Source organism: Bufo bufo, chromosome 10 (assembly GCF_905171765.1).
Source record: "Bufo bufo chromosome 10, aBufBuf1.1, whole genome shotgun sequence".
Taxonomy (NCBI): Eukaryota; Metazoa; Chordata; class Amphibia; order Anura; family Bufonidae; genus Bufo; species Bufo bufo.
In genome coordinates, this window is record NC_053398.1 from 81,604,654 (window position 1) to 81,623,524 (window position 18,871).

The window sequence follows — 18,871 nt, forward strand, 5'->3', positions numbered from 1 at the left end:
CGGTACATTTGCGATGAATCCTTTTTAATTGTTCTTTAGGGATATTTTCTAACCATGGAGTATGATGGGAACTTTTTAAATCAATATATGTATTAACATCCGTCTATTTTAAGAAAGTTTTGGTCTTAAAAGAATTATTCTGAATAAAGATAGTCAAGTCTAAGAAGTTAACAGAAGTGGAACTTATAGTGCTTGTGAATGCTAGATTCCAGTCGTTCCTATTTATGTCAGTAATCAAATCTTCTAGAACCTGTCACTCTCCAACCCATATCAGCAAACAGTTAACTGTATAGCGTTTCCACAACATTAGTGTACCTTTCAGTATTTTAAGTAAAATCTGTTCCATAGTCTCCTTTTCCTACAAAGCCATGAAGAGGTTTGTGAAATTGCAGGCGAATTTTGCCCCATCGCAGTCCCAGTTCGCTGTAAGTAATAGGTATTATTAAACCAAATGAAAATGAATTTGCCCTGTTCTATGGACATATGTGGGTCATTATCATTTTTTTCACTAACAGCTCCTATTCCCATATTTTTTGGTATAACAGTATAGAGGGAGGCTACGTCGACTGTAGCTTGCCAGGTGTTAGCACAACTTGTGCCCAGATTTTTAATGACATCGATAATGCTACCAGTATCTTTTAGGTAGGACGGGGTTTTAACTACATATTGCTGGAGGAAGTTGTCTACATATTCGGTAAGTCTACTGGTGAGAGAATTTATTCCGGAGACTATTGGTCTCCCGGGAGGATCCGTTAAACTTTTATGAATTTTCGGCAGCTGGTATATAACGGGGATTACTGGGAACTTCACATTCAAATATTAAAACTCTTTTTTGTTAATGATACAATTTTTATGGCCCTCTTTTAACAGCTTCTCCATTTCACCTTTAAAACAACCCGTAGGGTCTTTTTTGAGAATTTGATAAGTCTCCTGATCCGAGAGTAATCTTCGTAACTCTCCTTCATATTTCTCTACATTTATCACAACTACCCCTCCCCCTTATCTGCCGATTTTATTACAATACGGGGGTTAGATTTCAAACTCTTAAGGGCAATCTTCTCTTCTGATGTTAAATTATGGTATTTAGGTTTAGTATCCTTCCTCTCAAGTTCCTTTAGTACCCCTCTTTTGAATGCTTCAATGCATTCATTTTCTTTATTTTTAGGGAAGAATTTTGATCTTTCTCTAAGGTTGGTATGTAGGACCTTATTATTAAACGTATCTGTATTTTACATAATAGGGTTAGTAAGGGTATATTTCTCTAAATTAAGCTTTCTTATGTATTTATGCACATCTAGGAAGATCTCAAATGTGTTTGGTCCTTTCGTAGGGGCAAACTTTAGACCTTTCCCAGTACTCTCTTTTCTGGATCCGAAAGTTTATAGCCGCTCATTTTAAATACTCCTCTTATTTCTCCTTGCTCTTTTTGGGCATTGGACAGTTTTTTTTCTTTTCCTCTTTTCCCTCTATTAACCTTCTTTTTACAGGGGTCCTCGTTTTTTTTCCTCTAGTTTCTCTTTGCGTTCTACTAGGTTCTCCCTCTGTATTCCCTTTATGGCTTGGTGGGGAAAATTTTGCTCATTTTGCGTCAAAGTCTCATCATTAGTTTCCAAATATGACTGGGACCTGCTTCTTTCTCTATTTTGATTACCCTGATGGAATACTTGCTGCACAAGAGTTATTGGCAAATGTGGATGAAATTTGGGAATTTTTTTTTTTGCCAAATTTTCAATTTTAACCCATTTTTTTCACTAACAAAGCAAGGGTTAACAGCCAAACAAGACTGTATCTTTATTGCCCTGACTCTGCCGTTTACAGAAACACCCCATATGTGGGCGTACACTACTGTATGGCCACACGGCGGGGGGTAGAGGGAAAGGAGCGCCGTGTGGTTTTTGGAGGGCTGATTTTTATGGACCGGTTTATTTACACCGTGTCCTGTTTCAACCCCCCTGATGCACCCCTGGAGTAGAAACTCCCTAAAAGTGACCCCATTTTGGAAACTACGGGATAAGGTGGAGGTTTTGTTGGGACTATTTTTAGGGTACATATGATTTTTGGTTGCTCTATATTACATTTTTGTGAGGTAAGGTTACCAAAAATTGAAATTCAGAAATTTCATCTCCATTTGCCATTAACTGTTGAGGAACACCTAAAGGGTTAATAAAATTAGTAAAATCAGTTTTGAATACCTTGAGGGGTGTAGTTTCTTAGATGGGGTCACTTTTAGGGAGTTTCTACTCTAGGGGTGCATCAGGGGGGCTTCAAAAGGGACATGGTGTCAATAAAAAAGGCCATCAAAACCGGCCTTCCAGAAACCATGTCGGTCCTTTCCTTTTGCGCCCTGCCTTTTAGTGATACAGCAGTTTACGACCACAAATGTGGCGTTTCTGTAAACTGCAGTATCAGGGTAATAAATATTAAGTTTTGTTTGGTTGTTCACCCTTGCTTTGTTACCGGAAAAAACTGATTAAAATGTAAAAGTGCCCAAAAAATTTTGGCACCGTTTTTTATTTATTTTTTATCGTGTTCTTACGGACGCGGCGATACCTAATAAGTCTACTTTTTTTTTCAATTATTTTGGTTTTAGACTATATTATCCTTTTTGATACCCAAAAATTTTTGGGGGATCTCTAAAGTCGGAGTCATTTATTTTATTTTTTTTAGCCGATTATCTTATGTAGGGGCTCATTTTTTGCGGGATAAGAGTACGGTTTTATTGGCACTATTTTGGGGGCTATATGACTTTTTGATCGCTTGCTATTAAAATGTTTGTTTTGTAAGATGACAAAAAAAGGTTTTTTTTGCACCGTTTTTTTTTTTGGACCATGTTAATCTGGGGGGTTAGGTCATGGGGTATTTTTATAGAGGAGATTATTACCGACGCAACCCTGAAGCAACCGTCAATGCAGAGGCCCGGATGATCGGGGCACGTGTCGCACTGAGTAGTGGTGTCCTTCCGTATGCCCCTCCTGCGACACACTCTGCACTTTTTTGGGGTTCGTCCCTTCTTTCCAGTATGGGGGACCACACCTGGAAAGTGTTGGCAAGGGACGATCCGGGCACCTACAGTTCCCGAGGTACTCCGGCCTGCTCTTTCCCGGTCCGAAAAGATCAGGGCCTTGAGCACTGCCTCATAGAACTGAAGGAATGTCCCTGTGTTGCCAGCGCTCCGGGACAGCACAAAAGAGTTGTACAAGGCAACCTGCACCAAGTAGACCGCAAATTTTTTGTACCATGCCCGGGTTTTGCGCATGGCATTATATGGCTTGAAGACTTGATCAAAGAGATCAACTCCTCCCATATACCGATTGTAGTCGACGATACAATCGGGCTTGAGGACCGTTGCTGCGGTACCTCGCACAGGGACAGGGGTGATGCCGTTACCATGAATTGTGGACAGTACATGGACATCCCTCTTGTCCTTATATCTGACCAGCAACAGGTTTTCACTCGTAAGGGCACGGGTCTCACCCCTGGGGATAGGTACCTGGAGGGGGTGGGCAGGGAGGCCGTGTTGATTTTTCCGCACGGTCCCACAAGCGGAGGTGGATCTAGCGGCGAGGGACTGGAACAAGGGGATACTAGTATAAAAGTTATCCACGTACAGGTGATAACCTTTATCTAGCAGTGGGTGCATAAGGTCCCACACAAGTTTCCCGCTAACACCCAGAGTGGGGGGACATTCTGGTGGTTGAATACGGGAATCTCGCCCCTCGTACACACTAAACTTGTACGTTTACCCTGAGGTACTCTCACAAAGTTTGTACAGATTGACGCCATACCTCGCCCGCTTTGAGGGAACACACTGGCGGAAAATGAGTCTCCCCTTGAACGCAATGAGAGACTCATCAACCGCGACCTCCCTTCCAGGTACATAGGCCTGTACAAATTTGGCGCCAAAGTGATCGATGACCGGCCGTATCCTATACAGTCATAGGCAGGATCACCTTGGGGGGGACATGCTGCATTATCTGAATAATGCAGGCATTTCCGGATGGCCTCAAACCGGGTACGTGTCATGGCCGTACTGTAATGAGGGGTCTGGTAGAGGACGTCCCCACTCCAGTAATGCCTGACACTAGGTTTCTTGACTAGGCCCATGTGCAGCACGAGGCCCCAAAATGTCCTCATCTCGGCTGCACTGACCGGGATCCAGCCACCGGGCCTAGCCAAAAAGGAGCCTGGGTTTTGAGCAACGAACTGTTGGGCGTACAGGTTCGTCTGCTCCACCATTAGATTTACCAGTTGGTCACTGATAAAAAAGACTAAAAAAGTCATATTCAGTGAAGCCCACTGTGGAAATCTGGATTCCTGATTGGCCTACAAACTCAGGAATCACGGGCTCAAATCGCTCTGGGGTACACCAGACAAGTTCACCGGCAGGGGGCTCCGGTGCATTTAACTGGTGGGCCGGAAAACTAGTACGAGCCCCAGAGCTGCTCATACTAGGGTGGGCCACAGGGTCCCTAGCATGGCGGTCCCCTTGCTCCGCCTGGCCGCGTCTCTGCCGCTTTGGGGGCTCATCATCATCGCTAGATGATGAGGAGGACGCGGATGACAACAGGAAAGTGGGGTCATCCTCTGACTCGGAGGCAAGCTGGGCGTATGCCTCCTCGGCCGAGAACATCCGGCGGGCCATAGGGGAGTGTGTGTCTGCGTGTGTATGTGCGTGTGTGTAACTCTTTATTTGGTGTGCGTGTGTGTGGGGGCATGGGTGTTCGCGGACTTATCCCTAAAACTAACCGAAAAAAAAAAGACTAACTAAAAAAAGGGGGAAAATGTGAAAAAAATAAATAAATCAAAACCGCTGATCAACCGTCAGAAGTTGATCAGCGGTGGGGTGTGCGATGAGCTAACAGTGGCTGGACGCTAAGAGTGCCGGCCACAGTCAGCGTACGCACAAAAAAAAAAAAAATGCCTGTGCCCCAAAAAAGTTGTGGGGGGGGGGCAAGCGGCAGCACCCCTGGGGGGGTCTAGGGTCACAGAGCTGTGCTGTGGACCCCAGACACCCTACTTAGGGTGATGCAATAAAACTTTTTTTTCACACTAACTTTCCCTTTATTATCCCTGCCTAGCCCAACCTTTTCCTATACTTTCCCTAATTACCTGCTGATCAGATGGGGGGTGCTGGGTCACAGATCGGATCCTGGGGGCAAGGATGGATGCTGGGGCACAAATGAGCGCTCCTCTCTCCTCAGGCTCCGGACACAATAGGAGGAGGAGAGGAGCGCTGCTATGATTTGAATCTCCCGCCGGCCCGCCCTCCTACCAATCAGAGGCGATCCTGAGATGTGATGTCACCATGACCACTCAGGATCTAAGGATGGTGATTGGTGGGGTAAAAACACACCACCGATCACCATCCTGTTCCGGGTTATCGGGTTTTCAGAGACCCGAATAACCCGGAAACGCAGCAAACCGCAGGTCTGAATTGACCTGCGGTTTGCTGCGATCGCCCACACGGGGGGGTCACAGGACCCCCCGGCGTATTTGCCCCAGGTGCCTGCTCACTGATTTGAGCAGGCACCAGGTTCCGATCACCGCGCAGCGTACCTTAAGTACCAGGACATAAGGGCGTACCTGTACGCCCTGTGTCCTGAAGAGGTTAAAGGGAACCTGTCATCAACTTTATGCTGACCTCACTGAGGGAAGCATAAAATAGTAACAGAAATGCTGATATCAGCGTTGTCACTCATGAGCTAAAAGTAAGTGGTTGCCGAGAACCAGCATCATAATCATTGCAGCACAGGCCTGGAAAAGAGTCAAATCTACCTGAGAAGAGTCATGGTTATTCATAATCTCCTGCTCTCCCGCCCATCTGCTGATGATTGGCAGTTCTCTCCTAGAGAGAAAGGGAGAAAACTAGGTAGAAGACTGTCAATCAGCAGGTGGGCGGGAGAGCAGGAATTCTTGAATAACCATGACTCTTCTCAGGTGGCCGTGACTCTATTCCAGGCCCAGTCTGCAATAATTGTGATGTTGGTTCTCGGCAACCACTTACTTTTAACTTTTAAATGACCAACCGCTGAAGTCAACTCACCTGTCTCTACTTTATACTGCCGTTAGTATGGGCAGCATAAAGTTGATGATAGGTACGCTTTAAACCATGTTTGGTGTAAGGTTCCTTTTCTTTTCCATCTTATCCCGAAGTGCTCCTAATGGTTTGTGAATGGTGGCGGCCGGCAGATACTAACTGTTGGCCGGATAAACGTAATGCATAATACTAATGAAAAGGGTGGGGATTGAAGCCGTTGTATGCTTCTGTGAATGAAGTAAGTTGTAAGTTTCAATTGGTTTACTCTTACTAAGTGATCGGAATCCTTGTTATCAATGGGAGACTCCGCCTCATGACGAAAAGCTCTGGTGTGCTCTGTGAAGAAAGCTAGTTGTAAGTTCCTTCCTATTGGTTGATTCTTACCACGTGATTGTAATACTTGTTATGAATGGGAAAGTGTGTACCACCTGGAGATTAGTAGATAGGAAAAAGGTGGACTAGTATTTGTTAGGAGGATATGTTTTTAGTAAGGCACGTTTAAGATTTACATGGAAGTTTTAGAATAGGAATGTTTTAAAGGGTTTTATATGTGATGATCCTGCTTCACTATATGTTATGTGATATATGTAATCCTGGAGGAAAAGAATGGGTGGTTTACAGCCATAGGAGGGTGGAGTATGCACCCCTGATGAAGCGAAACCTAGGTCAGGCTGTAATATGAGGATCAACACTTTTTTACGAAATTCTATTTATTCTGCTACTCTTGTGAGTATAATAAACACCAATTTATTTTATTTGTGTTGGTGGTTTGTCACCATTTGGCATTTATCTGGTATCCACAGAAAGATCGGTTGGAAAACGGCAGGGTGGATTTGATTTAAATCACTAGTCAGAAAGGCTTGATTTAAATCATAGTTTTCTACATAAAGACTAATTCTTGCTGGTATAACTTATAATATGCAAGTAGATGAAGATTTTTAGAATAACAGCTTTTCATATTAGTTTTTTTTATCCCCAGTTTAATAGGTTAATCATCCATATTTGGACAACTTTTCTGTTGTACTTAGGAAGGAGAAAAATAATCTTTACCTTAATAATAACAATTTAAATAGATTTATTCAACTGAAACAATAACAATACAGCATATGTTATTTGCTTAAACATCTTCTTGTGCAGATCTATTCCACTCCAAACAATCAGAAAAATATTGTTTCTATTCTATTCACTGAAATTCTTTAAACTTAGCAATGAAGGGGTTGATTCTGTATTCATAGGTTTGTAGAAGTTAGGATTAAGGTCTTTTTCTCAACTCTGTTCATGTTATAACATTTTTGCTGTGAAGAAGAGGCATGTGATCTCTGCTGAGTCAAATTCAGTTTTGAGAACTGCAAAAGTAAACCAAGCATCTGTGATAATATCTTGTAGGCAGAGAAACTGCCCAATAATCTTACAAAAACCTCTGGAAGAGCATGACATTGTGAATGGATTAAAGGAATTGATATACAAAAAAAAATAAACATATACAGCCTTATTCTACATAATTAAAACAACTTTTCTTTATTTCATGATGGAATAACCTTTGGATGGTAATATATTTTTCTTCAAAAAGCATTTTATATAAAAAAAAATCAGATTTAAATATAAAAAATCAGATTTCTTTGTTTTTTTAACCCCTTAAGGACGCATGACGTACCGGTACGGCATGTTTCCCGAGTCTTTAAGGACCTATACCGTACCGGTACGTCATGAGTTTAAAACGAGATTGCGGGGGTTAATCAGAACAGGATGCCTGCTGAAATCATTCAGCGGGCATCCTGTCACAACGCCGGGGGCGGGGGGGGGGGGGGGTCAATTCAGACCTGCGGTTTGCTGCGCTTTCTGCAGATTAAAATGCCCCAAATAAAGTTTTTTTCACCCCCTCCTGCACCCCTGAATGATTTTATGCCGGCAGGTGGTGCAGGGGGGGGATGTTGCAGGCGGGCGGTGCGGCAGGCGGGATCGTGATCCCCCGCCCACCTCCTCTTGAAAAATCATTGGTGTCCAGTGGTTATACCAGAGTGTCAGCACATTGCTGACACTCTGGTATAAACGGCTGACATCTGTGCTGTGATGTCAGCCGTTTAATCCTTTCCATACCGTGGTCCGTACGGACCGCTGTATGGAAAAGGTTAACAGTAAGAGGGGGCTCCCTCCCTCTCCCATCGGGGGGCTGCTGTGCCTTTGCAGCCCCCCGACAGGATGGGGTCACAGAGGGAGCCCCCCCTCCTTACCCTTCCCCATCTGCTCAGTTGTGGCCACAACTGAGCAGACGGGGAAGGTTATTATGGCAACAGGACGCCTTCTCAGGCATCCTGCTGTCCATGGTGCTGAACAGATCTGTGCTAAAGGCATAGATCTGTTCAGACAAAGTGTAAGTAAAATACAGTCCAATACACTATATAGTGTACTGTACTGTATTATACAGACATCAGATCCACTGGATCTTCAAGAACCAAGTGGGTCTGGGTCAAAAAAATGTAAAAAAAAAAAGGTGAAAAAAGAAAAGATAAAAAAAAAACATTTATCACTGAATAAAAATGAAAAAAATAAAATACACAACACACATTAGGTATCGCCACGTCCGTAATGACCTGATCTATAAAACGGTCATGTTACTTTCCGCGGGCATATTTACACTCTGTGTTCAAGTCAATGTTTGTAAGTAGAATAAACCTTACCGTGTATTTAACATCCGGGTATTGCACTATGATTTGTTCCTCGGTAAGGAGAGAGCTTTGCTGGTTGGTATCGAGAGTCATATTGGAGATGCACCGGTGACATCGTGGAACCTCTATAGAATCTTCCTGTTAGTGAAACGCCTGCCTGTTGAAGCCTAGTGCGGACCCATATGTATGTACTTTTTATGTTACTTTCCCCGCACGGTGAACGCCATAAGAAAATAAAAATAAAAACTATGAGGAAATTGAAATTTTGCCCACCTTACTTCCCAAAAAAGGTAATAAAAGTGATCAAAAAAGTTGCATGTTGCCAAAATAGTACCAATCAAACCGTCATCTCATCCCGCAAAAATCATACCCTACCCAAGATAATCGCCCAAAAACTGAAAAAACTATGGCTCTTAGACTATGGAAACACTAAAACATGATTTTTTTTTGTGAAATCATTGTGTAAAACTTACATAAATTAAAAAAAAGTATACATATTAGGTATCTCCGCGTCCGAATCTACCGACTCTATAAAAATATCCCATGACCTAACCCCTCAGGTGAACACCGTAAAAAAATAAAAATAAAAGCGGTGTAAAAAAAGCAATTTTTTGTCATCTTACGTCGCAAAAAGTGTAATAGCAAGCGATCAAAAAGTCATATGCACCCCATCAATCAAACCGTCATCTCATCCCACAAAAAATGACACCCTACTTAAGATAATCGCCCAAAAACAGAAAAAACTATGGCTCTCAGACTATGGAGACACTAAAACATGATTTTTTTTTGTTTCAAAAATGAAATCATTGTGCAAAACTTACATAAATAAAAAAATTGTATACATATTAGGTATCGCCGCGTCCGTGACAACCTTCTCTATAAAAACACCACATGATCTAACCTGTCAGATGAATGTTGTAAATAACAACAAAAAACGGTGCTAAAAAAGCTATTTCTTGTTACCTTGCCTCACAAAAAGTGTAATATAGAACAACCAAAAATCATATGTACCTAAACTAGTACCAACAAAACTTCCACCCTATCCCGTAGTTTCTAAAATGGGGTCACTTTTTTGGAGTTTCTACTGCATCAGGGGGGCTTCAAATGGGACATGGTGTCCAAAAAAACAGTCTAGCAAAATCTACCTTCCAAAAACCGTATGGCATTCCTTTCCTTCTGTGCCCTGCTGTGTGCCTGTACAGCAGTTTACGACCACATATGGGGTGTTTCTGTAAACTACAGAATCGGAGCCATAAATAATGAGTTTTGTTTGGCTGTTAACCCTTGCTTTGTAACTGGAAAAAAAATATATTAAATGGAAAATCTGCCAAAAAAGTGAAATTTTGAAATTGTATCTCTATTTTCCATTAATTCTTGTGCAACACCTAAAGGGTTAACAAAGTTTGTAAAATCAGTTTTGAATACCTCGAGGGGTGTAGTTTCTTTGATGGGGTCACTTTTATGGAGTTTCTACTCTAGGGGTGCATCAGGGGGGCTTCAAATGGGACATGGTGTCAAGAAAACCGGTCCAGCAAAATCTGCCTTCCAAAAACCATACGGCGCACCTTTCCCTCTACGCCCTACTGTGTGCCCGTACAGTAGTTTACGGCCACATATGGGGTGTTTCTGCAAACTACAGAATCGGGGCAATAAATATAGCATTTTGTTTGGCTGTTAACCCTTGCTTTGTTACTGGAAAAAATGGATTAAAATGGAAAATTTGCCAAAAAATTGAAATTCTCAAATTTAATCTCCATTTGCCAATAACTCTTGTGCAACACCTAAAGTGTTAACAAAGTTTGTAAAATCAGTTTTGAATACCTTGAGGGGTGTAGTTTCTAGAATGGGGTCATTTTTGGGTGGTTTCTATTATGTAAGCCTTTACAAAGTGACTGAACTGGTCCCTAAAAAGTGGGTTTTTGAAAATTTCAGAAAAATTTCAAGATTTTCTTCTAAACTTATATCATTCCCAAATTTATCCAAACATGAAATAGACATATGGGGAATGTAAAGTAATTATTTTTGGAGGTATTACTATGTATTATAGAAGTAGAGAAATTGAAACTTGGAAATTTGCTATTTTTTACAAATTTTTGGTAAATTTGGTATTTTTTTATAAATAAAAATGATTTTTTTTTTACTTCATTTTACCAGTGTCATGAAGTACAATATGTGACGAAAAAACTATCTCAGAATGGCCTGGATAAGTCAAAGCGTTTTAAAGTTATCACCACTTAAAGTGACATTGGTCAGATTTGCAAAAAATGGCCAAGTCCTTAAGGTGAAATAGGGCTGAGTCCTTAAGGGGTTAAAAATCATAGATTTTTATCCACCCTGGAAAACGGTCAACTTCTTGTGGACAATCGATGTTTGCCTATATTGATACGGTTTTACTAGCTTAACTCTGAGCTGAACAACTTCTAGAAATTTGAGGCAGCGCGGTCCTTAATTGAAATACTGTACATTGACGCACCGTGTGAAAGTAACCCGCTTCACCTGGGACCTGCAGCGCCATCTACGGACAGTGTAACTGAGAACTTTTATTTTATTCTGAACTTATTGCAGTATTTATACTTCATGGAGAGTTAAACATTAGGGAGTTTATATTGTTTAGGTTAAGTTTCGCATGGTTTGTGGTGTCTTGTTCTTACCTTCCTGCCTTCTACATCTAAACAGGTGATGAGGTTAAACAGGCAGATGTGGTGTTGCTTGGTTACCCTCTGATGTTTCCAATGTCTCAAGAATATCGCAAAAATGATCTTCAAATCTATGAGAGAGTTACAGATTCTGCCGGACCTGCCATGACGTGGGTAAATACTTGATTTAAAGTACAGTAAATGCTTAATAGTTAACCAGCCACAACCACATTTACTTGAAGAATAAGTTATTTTCTATTTCATTCTCTGTATTATATTCCTTTTAAACATCTGCTACAATAAAGTGTCATAAAAAAAGATACAGCAATATTGGCAACAAGCATAAAGTGTGCTCCGTATTTTAGGTAGAAAGCTAGATTCAGTGGAAAATGTAATGGATGTTTATTGTGTCTAGCCAGTAGTATTAATGTTTTACATGCATTTTGCCATAAAATGTGCAGTAAAATGTTGTGGGCAATCAGGGGTTGACCACTTTCTGGTTTCTGTTTGCCAATGTATTTATTAGATGGCTGTATGGCACTTATTAAAATAACCTTTGTTGAAATTCTGTGCCTTTTTATATATAAGATATGTCTGCTTGTTGGCCACGTTATTTGTGCTGTCCACAAAGAGGTCCCATCATAACAAACAATTTACAGTTTTACAATTCCTACTACTTTTCCTTACTACTAACTACCCCTTCTAACTATCCTTCAACCCACACACATAGCCCCAAGGCAAGCCCCCTACCTCATGTCCATATCATGAGCTTTTAACCCCTTAAGGACCCTGCCATATTTCACCTTAAAACCAGGCCATTTTTTGCAAATCTGATGTGTCACTTTGTGATTATAACTTTAAAACGCTTTTTCTTATCCAGGCCATTCTGAGATTGTTTTCTCGTCACATATTGTACTTCATGACAGTGGTAAAATGGAATCAAAAAAATTTATTTTTATTTATAAAACAATACCAAATTTACCTAAAATTTGGAAACATTTGCATATTTCAATTTCTCTACGTTTATAATAGATAGTAATACCTCCAAAATAGTTATTACTTTAGATTCCCCATATGTCTACTACATGTTTGGATCATTTTGTGAATGCCATTTTATTTTTTGGGGATGTTAGAAGGCTTAGAAGTTTAGAAGAAAATCTCAAAATTTTTCTGAAAATTTCCAAAACCCACTTTTTAAGGACCAGCTCAGGTCTGAAGTCATTTTGTGAGGCTTACATAATAGAAACCACCCAAAAATAACCCCATTTTAGAAACTATACATCCTCAAGGTATTCAAAACTGATTTTACAAACTTTGTTAACCCTTTAGGTGTTCCACAAGAATTAATGGAAAATAGAGATGAAATTTCAGAATTTGACTTTTTTGGCAGATTTTCCATTTTAATCCATTTTTTTCCAGTTACAAAGCAAAGGTTAACAGCCAAACAAAACTCAATATTTATGGCCATGATTCTGTAGTTTACAGAAACACCCCATATGGGGTCATAAACTGCTATACGGGCACACAGCATTAAGCAGAAGGAAAGGAACGCCATATGGTTTTTGGAAGTCAGATTTTGCTGGACTGGTTTTTTAACACCATGTCCCATTTGAAGCCCCCCTGATGCACCCCTAGAGTAGAAACTCCAAAAAAAGACCCAATTTTGGAAACTACGGGATAAGGTGGCAGTTTTGTTGGTACTATTTTAGGTTACATATGATTTTTGGTTGCTCTATATTACACTTTTTCTGAGGCAAGGTAAAAAAAAAATTCTGTTTTGGCACCGTTTTTATTTTTTGTTATTTACAACATTCATCTGACAGGTTAGATCCTGTGGTATTTTTATAGAGCAGGTTGTTACGGACATGACAATACCAAATATGACTACTTTTTATGGTTGTTTCAGTTTTACGTAACAAAGCATTTTTGAAAAGATTTTTTTAGTGTCTCCACATTCTGAAAGCCGTAATTTATTTTTTTTGTTTTTTGTGCAACTGTCTTGTGTAGGGGCTCATTTTTGTCGGGATGAGATGACGATTTGATTGGTACTATTATAGGGTGCATATGACTTTTTGATCGCTTGCTATTACACTTTTTGTGATGTAAGGTGACAAAAAATTGCTTTTTTGACACTTTATTTTTTATTATTTACGATGGTCACCTGAGGGGTTAGATCATGTGGTATTTTTATAGAGCAGGTTGTTACGGACACGACAATACCAAATATGACTACTTTTTTTGGTTGTTTCAGTTTTACGTAACAAAGCATTTTTGAAAAGATTTTTTCGGGCTAATTTTTTCGGGTTGAGGTGACTGTTTGATTGGTACTATTATAGGGTGCATATGACTTTTTGATCACTTGCTATTACACTTTGCAATTGCTTTTTTTACACCATTTTTATTTTATTTTTTACGATGGTCACCTGAGGGGTTAGGTCATGTGGTATTTTTATAGAGCAGGTTCTTACGGATGCGGCAATATACTTAAGTTTTGCACAATAACAGCATTTTTGAAACCAAAAAAACTATGTTTTAGTGTCTCCCTATTCTGAGCCATAGTATTATTTTTTTTTTGGGCGATTATATTAGGTAGGGGCTCATTTTTTTTTTTTGCGGGATGAGCTGACCGTTAGATTGGTACTATTTTTGGGGGTATGCACCTTTTTGATCGCTTGGTGTTGCACTTTTAGACCTTTGGTGATGTAAGGTGACAAAAAAATTGTTTATTTAGCACAGTTTTTATTTTATTTTTTTGACGGTGTTCACCTTAGGGGTTAGGTCATGTGATAGTTTTATAGAGCCGGTCGATACGGACACGGCGAATATGTCTACTTTTTTTTTTTTTACTTTTTTTTTTATTGTATTTTCCCCCTTTTAGCAAAAGGATATATATATTTTTATATTTATATATATATATATATATGTACATACAGTACAGACCAAAAGTTTGGACACACCTTCTCATTCAAAGAGTTTTCTTTATTTTCATGACTATGAAGGCATCAAAACTATGAATTAACACATGTGGAATTATATACATAACAAACAAGTGTGAAACAACTGAAAATATGTCATATTGTAGGTTCTTCAAAGTAGCCACCTTTTTCTTTGATTACTGCTTTGCACACTCTTGGCATTCTCTTGATGAGCTTCAAGAGGTAGTCACCTGAAATGGTCTTCCAACAGTCTTGAAGGAGTTCCCAGAGATGCTTAGCACTTGTTGGCCCTTTTGCCTTCACTCTGCGGTCCAGCTCACCCCAAACCATCTCGATTGGGTTCAGGTCCGGTGACTGTGGAGGCCAGGTCATCTGGCGCAGCACCCCATCACTCTCCTTCATGGTCAAATAGCCCTTACTTTCAAAGTTTTCCCAATTTTTCGGCTGACTGACTGACCTTCATTTCTTAAAGTAATGATGGCCACTCGTTTTTCTTTACTTAGCTGCTTTTTTCTTGCCATAATACAAATTCTAACAGTCTATTCAGTAGGACTATCAGCTGTGTATCCACCTGACTTCTCCTCAACGCAACTGATGGTCCCAACCCCATTTATAAGGCAAGAAATCCCACTTATTAAACCTGACAGGGCACACCTGTGAAGTGAAAACCATTTCAGGGGACTACCTCTTGAAGCTCATCAAGAGAATGCCAAGAGTGTGCAAAAGCAGTAATCAAAGCAAAAGGTGGCTACTTTGAAGAACCTAGAATATGACATATTTTCAGTTGTTTCACACTTGTTTGTTATGTATATAATTCCACATGTGTTAATTCATAGTTTTGATGCCTTCAGTGTGAATCTACAATTTTCATAGTCATGAAAATAAAGAAAACTCTTTGAATTTGAAGGTGTGTCCAAACTTTTGGTCTGTACTGTATATATATATATTTTTTTTATTTTATTTTATTTTTTTACTTGAAACTTTTAATTTGTTTTTGTATTTAAACAAACTGATAAAAATGGTGTGGTGTTAAACAGGCAGGAAGTGCTCAAACCCATATGTAGTTGTGCATATATATACAGGGGAGCAAATTCTGCACTTGTGGCCCGATGCTAATGGCGATCCCCAGCAAAAATGCATACAGTGGAGTGGAGGATGCCCACAGCGGACCACAAGTACCACAATAAACATCCTACACAAGATAGCAATTATGTGGATGTGATAACCAATATAACAATATCATAATAGCAAAGACAGGTGCATTCCGTGGTCTTCCTAATCCCTCAAACTGATGTTAAAATTGAGAGATTAGCCAACATATCCTACTGTGGAGGACATGTCTGAGCCCGAGCACCGCACTAAGGTTTCTAAAGTAGCTTGTGTCTTAACACTCACCTACCTGAGCCGTATGGGCAATAAAAGGGGCCAGTGGGCGAATTACAGGAGCGTGAGTTACCTCCAGCATGTAACCATGCTAGCAATGGGAGGAGGGAGGAGTCTGCGAGTCCCACTCAAGACTGGCTGATATGGTCCAGGCCTCACAAGTGCACCTAAATGTAGCCTGTGAATGGAAAACAGGCACATTTAAATTGGCTCAGACATGTCCTCCACAGTAGGACATGTTGGCTAATCTCTCAATTTTAACATCAGTTTGAGGTTTTAGGAAGACCGCAGAGTGCACCTGTCTTTGCTGCTATTAATATTTTTTTTGTAAAACTTTTTTTTTTTTTTTTTGTCCCACTCTGGGATTTCAACCTTTGGGGGTCTGATCTCCTTTACAATGCATGACAATACTTCTGTATTGTCATGCATTGGCTGCATGTGTATTACACACTGTAATACACTTACAGTCTTCCTGCATGTGAGATCCAGGGGTCTGGATCTCACAGGCTCTCCCGGAAGGCAGCCACGATGCTTAAGGAAGGCATTGTGCTGCCTTCCATGCCATTGGGTCCCCATCACAGCAGCACTGGGACCCGATGGCTGCTTTCCCTGCACGGACATCGCACGTGCCGTGGTCAGCACTGACCGCGGCTGTGCAGGGGTCCGGCTATCGGTGACCGACGGACCCCTTCCTCTGATTGGGAGGGCGCAGCTCCTGCACCCGCCCGATCACCATGACGTACATGTACTTCTCTGGTCCTTAATTTACGGCCAGAGATGACGTACATTTACGTCATGGGTCCTTAAGGGGTTAATCCAAGGCCAGCCTGTACTCCCCATCACCCACCTAAATCCAGCCTGTCACTTCATGTTCACATAGTCCAGGGCTCTATGTAGGCCTCCCAGAAAACTCATGCCACCTTCCGAACCTATCTATCTATCTATCTATCTATCCCTATCTAAAAAGAACTATTCCTATCCTAAGTCCTAATATAGAGTTTATTCAGATCCTATCTGTAACTTAGTAACCTAGTTATAAGGCTGAAAAAAGACATCTGTCCATCCAGTTCGGCCTCTTATCCTGCAATTTGGTCCAAAGGAAGGCAAAAAAAAAACCTGTAAGGTAGAAGCCAATTTTCCCTTACTTTAGGGGGAAAAAAATTCCTTCCAGACTCCAATCAGGCAATTGGAATACCTCCCTGGATCAACAACCCTTTTCCAGAAATCTAATAACTGTAACCTGTAATATTATTACACTCCAAAAATACATCCAGGCCCCTCTTGATCTCTCTTTGTGAATTCACTATCACCACCTCCTCAGGCAGAGAGTTCCATAGTCTCACTGCTCTTACCATAAAGAATCCTCATCTGTGTTTGTGTACAAACCTTCTTTCCTCCAGACACAGAGTATGTCCGCTCGTAACAGTCCTGGGGAAAATAGATCATGGAAGAGATCTCTGTACTGACCCCTGATATGTTTATACATGGTTACTAGATCGTCTCTTAGTTGTCTTTTTTTCTAAAGTGAATAACCCTATTTTTGATCTTTCTGGGTACTGTAGTCCACCCATTCCAGTTATTACTTTAGTTCCCCTTCTCTGAACTCTCTCCAGCTCTACTATGTCTGCCTTGTTCACAGGAGCCCAAAACTGTACACAGTACTTCATGTGTGGTCTGACTAGTGATTTGTAAAGTGGCAGGACTATGTTCTCATCGCTGGCATCTATGCCCTTTTTGATGCAACCCATTATCTTATTGGCCTTGGCAGCAGCTGCCTGACACTGTTTTCTGCAGCTAAGGCTACTTTCACACTAGCGGCACGGACCTCCGGCAGGGTGTTCCGTCGGTTAAACAGACTGCCGCTCCATTCCCATTGACTGTAAAGGGAGTGGGGGCGGAGTTTCGGCGGAGGCACAGCAGCGCACGGCATAACGCTGCCGGAATAAAACTACGACCAGTCCGACATTTATTCGGGCAGCCTCTCGCCGTGCGCTGCTGGGCCTCCGCCTAAACTCCGCCCCGCCCCCATTATAGTCAATGGGGACGGAGCAGCAGTCCGGGGGGACACGTTCACTAGCGGCAGGACTGATCCGTCAGGCTGTTCACCCGACGAAACAGCCTACTGGAGGTCCATGCCACTAGTGTGAAAGTAGCCTTAGTTTGCTGTTCACTAAAATTCCTAGGTCATTTTCCATGTCAGTGTTACCCAGTGTTTTACCATTTAGTATGTATTGGTGACATACATTTTTCCTTCCCCTGTGCATAACCTTACATTTGTCAGTGTTAAACCTCATCTGCCACTTCTCTGCCCAAGCCTCTAATCTATGCAGATCCATCTGTAGCAGTATACTGTCCACTTCCGCGTAAATTACTTTACACAGTTTAGTGTCATCTGCAAAAATTGATATTTTACTGTGCAAGCGTTCTACAAGATCATTTATAAATGTACTGAAGAGAATAGTATTCAGTATATTGGGCAGACTAGATGGGCCAAATGGTTCTTATCTGCCGACACATTCTATGTTTCTATGTTTCTATGTAATAGGGCCCAATACTGACCCCTGTGGTACCCCACTAATGTCAGTGACCCAATCGGATTATGTATTGTTAATAACCTCTGTTTTCTATCACTGAACCAGTTACTTACCCACATAGAGACATTTTCTCCCAGTCCGAGCATTCTCATTTTATCTACTAACCATTTATGTGGTACAGTGTTGAATGCTTTGGAGAAGTCTAATTATACGACATCCATTCATTCGCTGCTAAGTCTAGAACTTAACTCCTCATAGAAACTGATTAAATTAGTTTAACATGACCAATGTCTCATGAAGCCATGCTGATATGGCGTTATTTGCTTATTTTCATTGAGGTACTCCAAGATAGCATCTTCTTAGAAAAACTTCCAACAGTTTACTCATGGCAGATGTAAAACTTACTGGCCTATAGTTTCAAAGTTTTAGTTTTTTTTTACCTTTTTTTGAATAATGGCACTACATTTGATATGCGCTAATCCTGTGGAACACTACCTGTCAATATTGAGTCTTTAACCCCTTAAGGACCGGGCTCATTTTCACCTTAAGGACCAGGCCATTTTTTGCAAATCTGACCAGTGTCACTTTATGTGTGAATAACTTTTAAATTTTTACTTATCCAGGCCATTTAGAGATTGTTTTTTCGTCACATATTTTACTTCATAGCACTGGTAAAATG

General features: G+C 40.9%; 1 protein-coding gene across 1 annotated transcript in view; it reads left to right on the forward strand.

Moving 5' to 3' along the window:
- The window catches only part of PGGHG (protein-glucosylgalactosylhydroxylysine glucosidase), a 436,976-nt gene that overhangs the window by 276,911 nt on the left and 141,194 nt on the right, over positions 1-18,871 (forward strand). Inside the window, exon 10 of the mRNA XM_040409837.1 lies at positions 11,380-11,513. Within this exon, the coding sequence (XP_040265771.1) occupies positions 11,380-11,513 (134 nt within the window). The remainder of the gene's footprint in view (positions 1-11,379; positions 11,514-18,871) is intronic.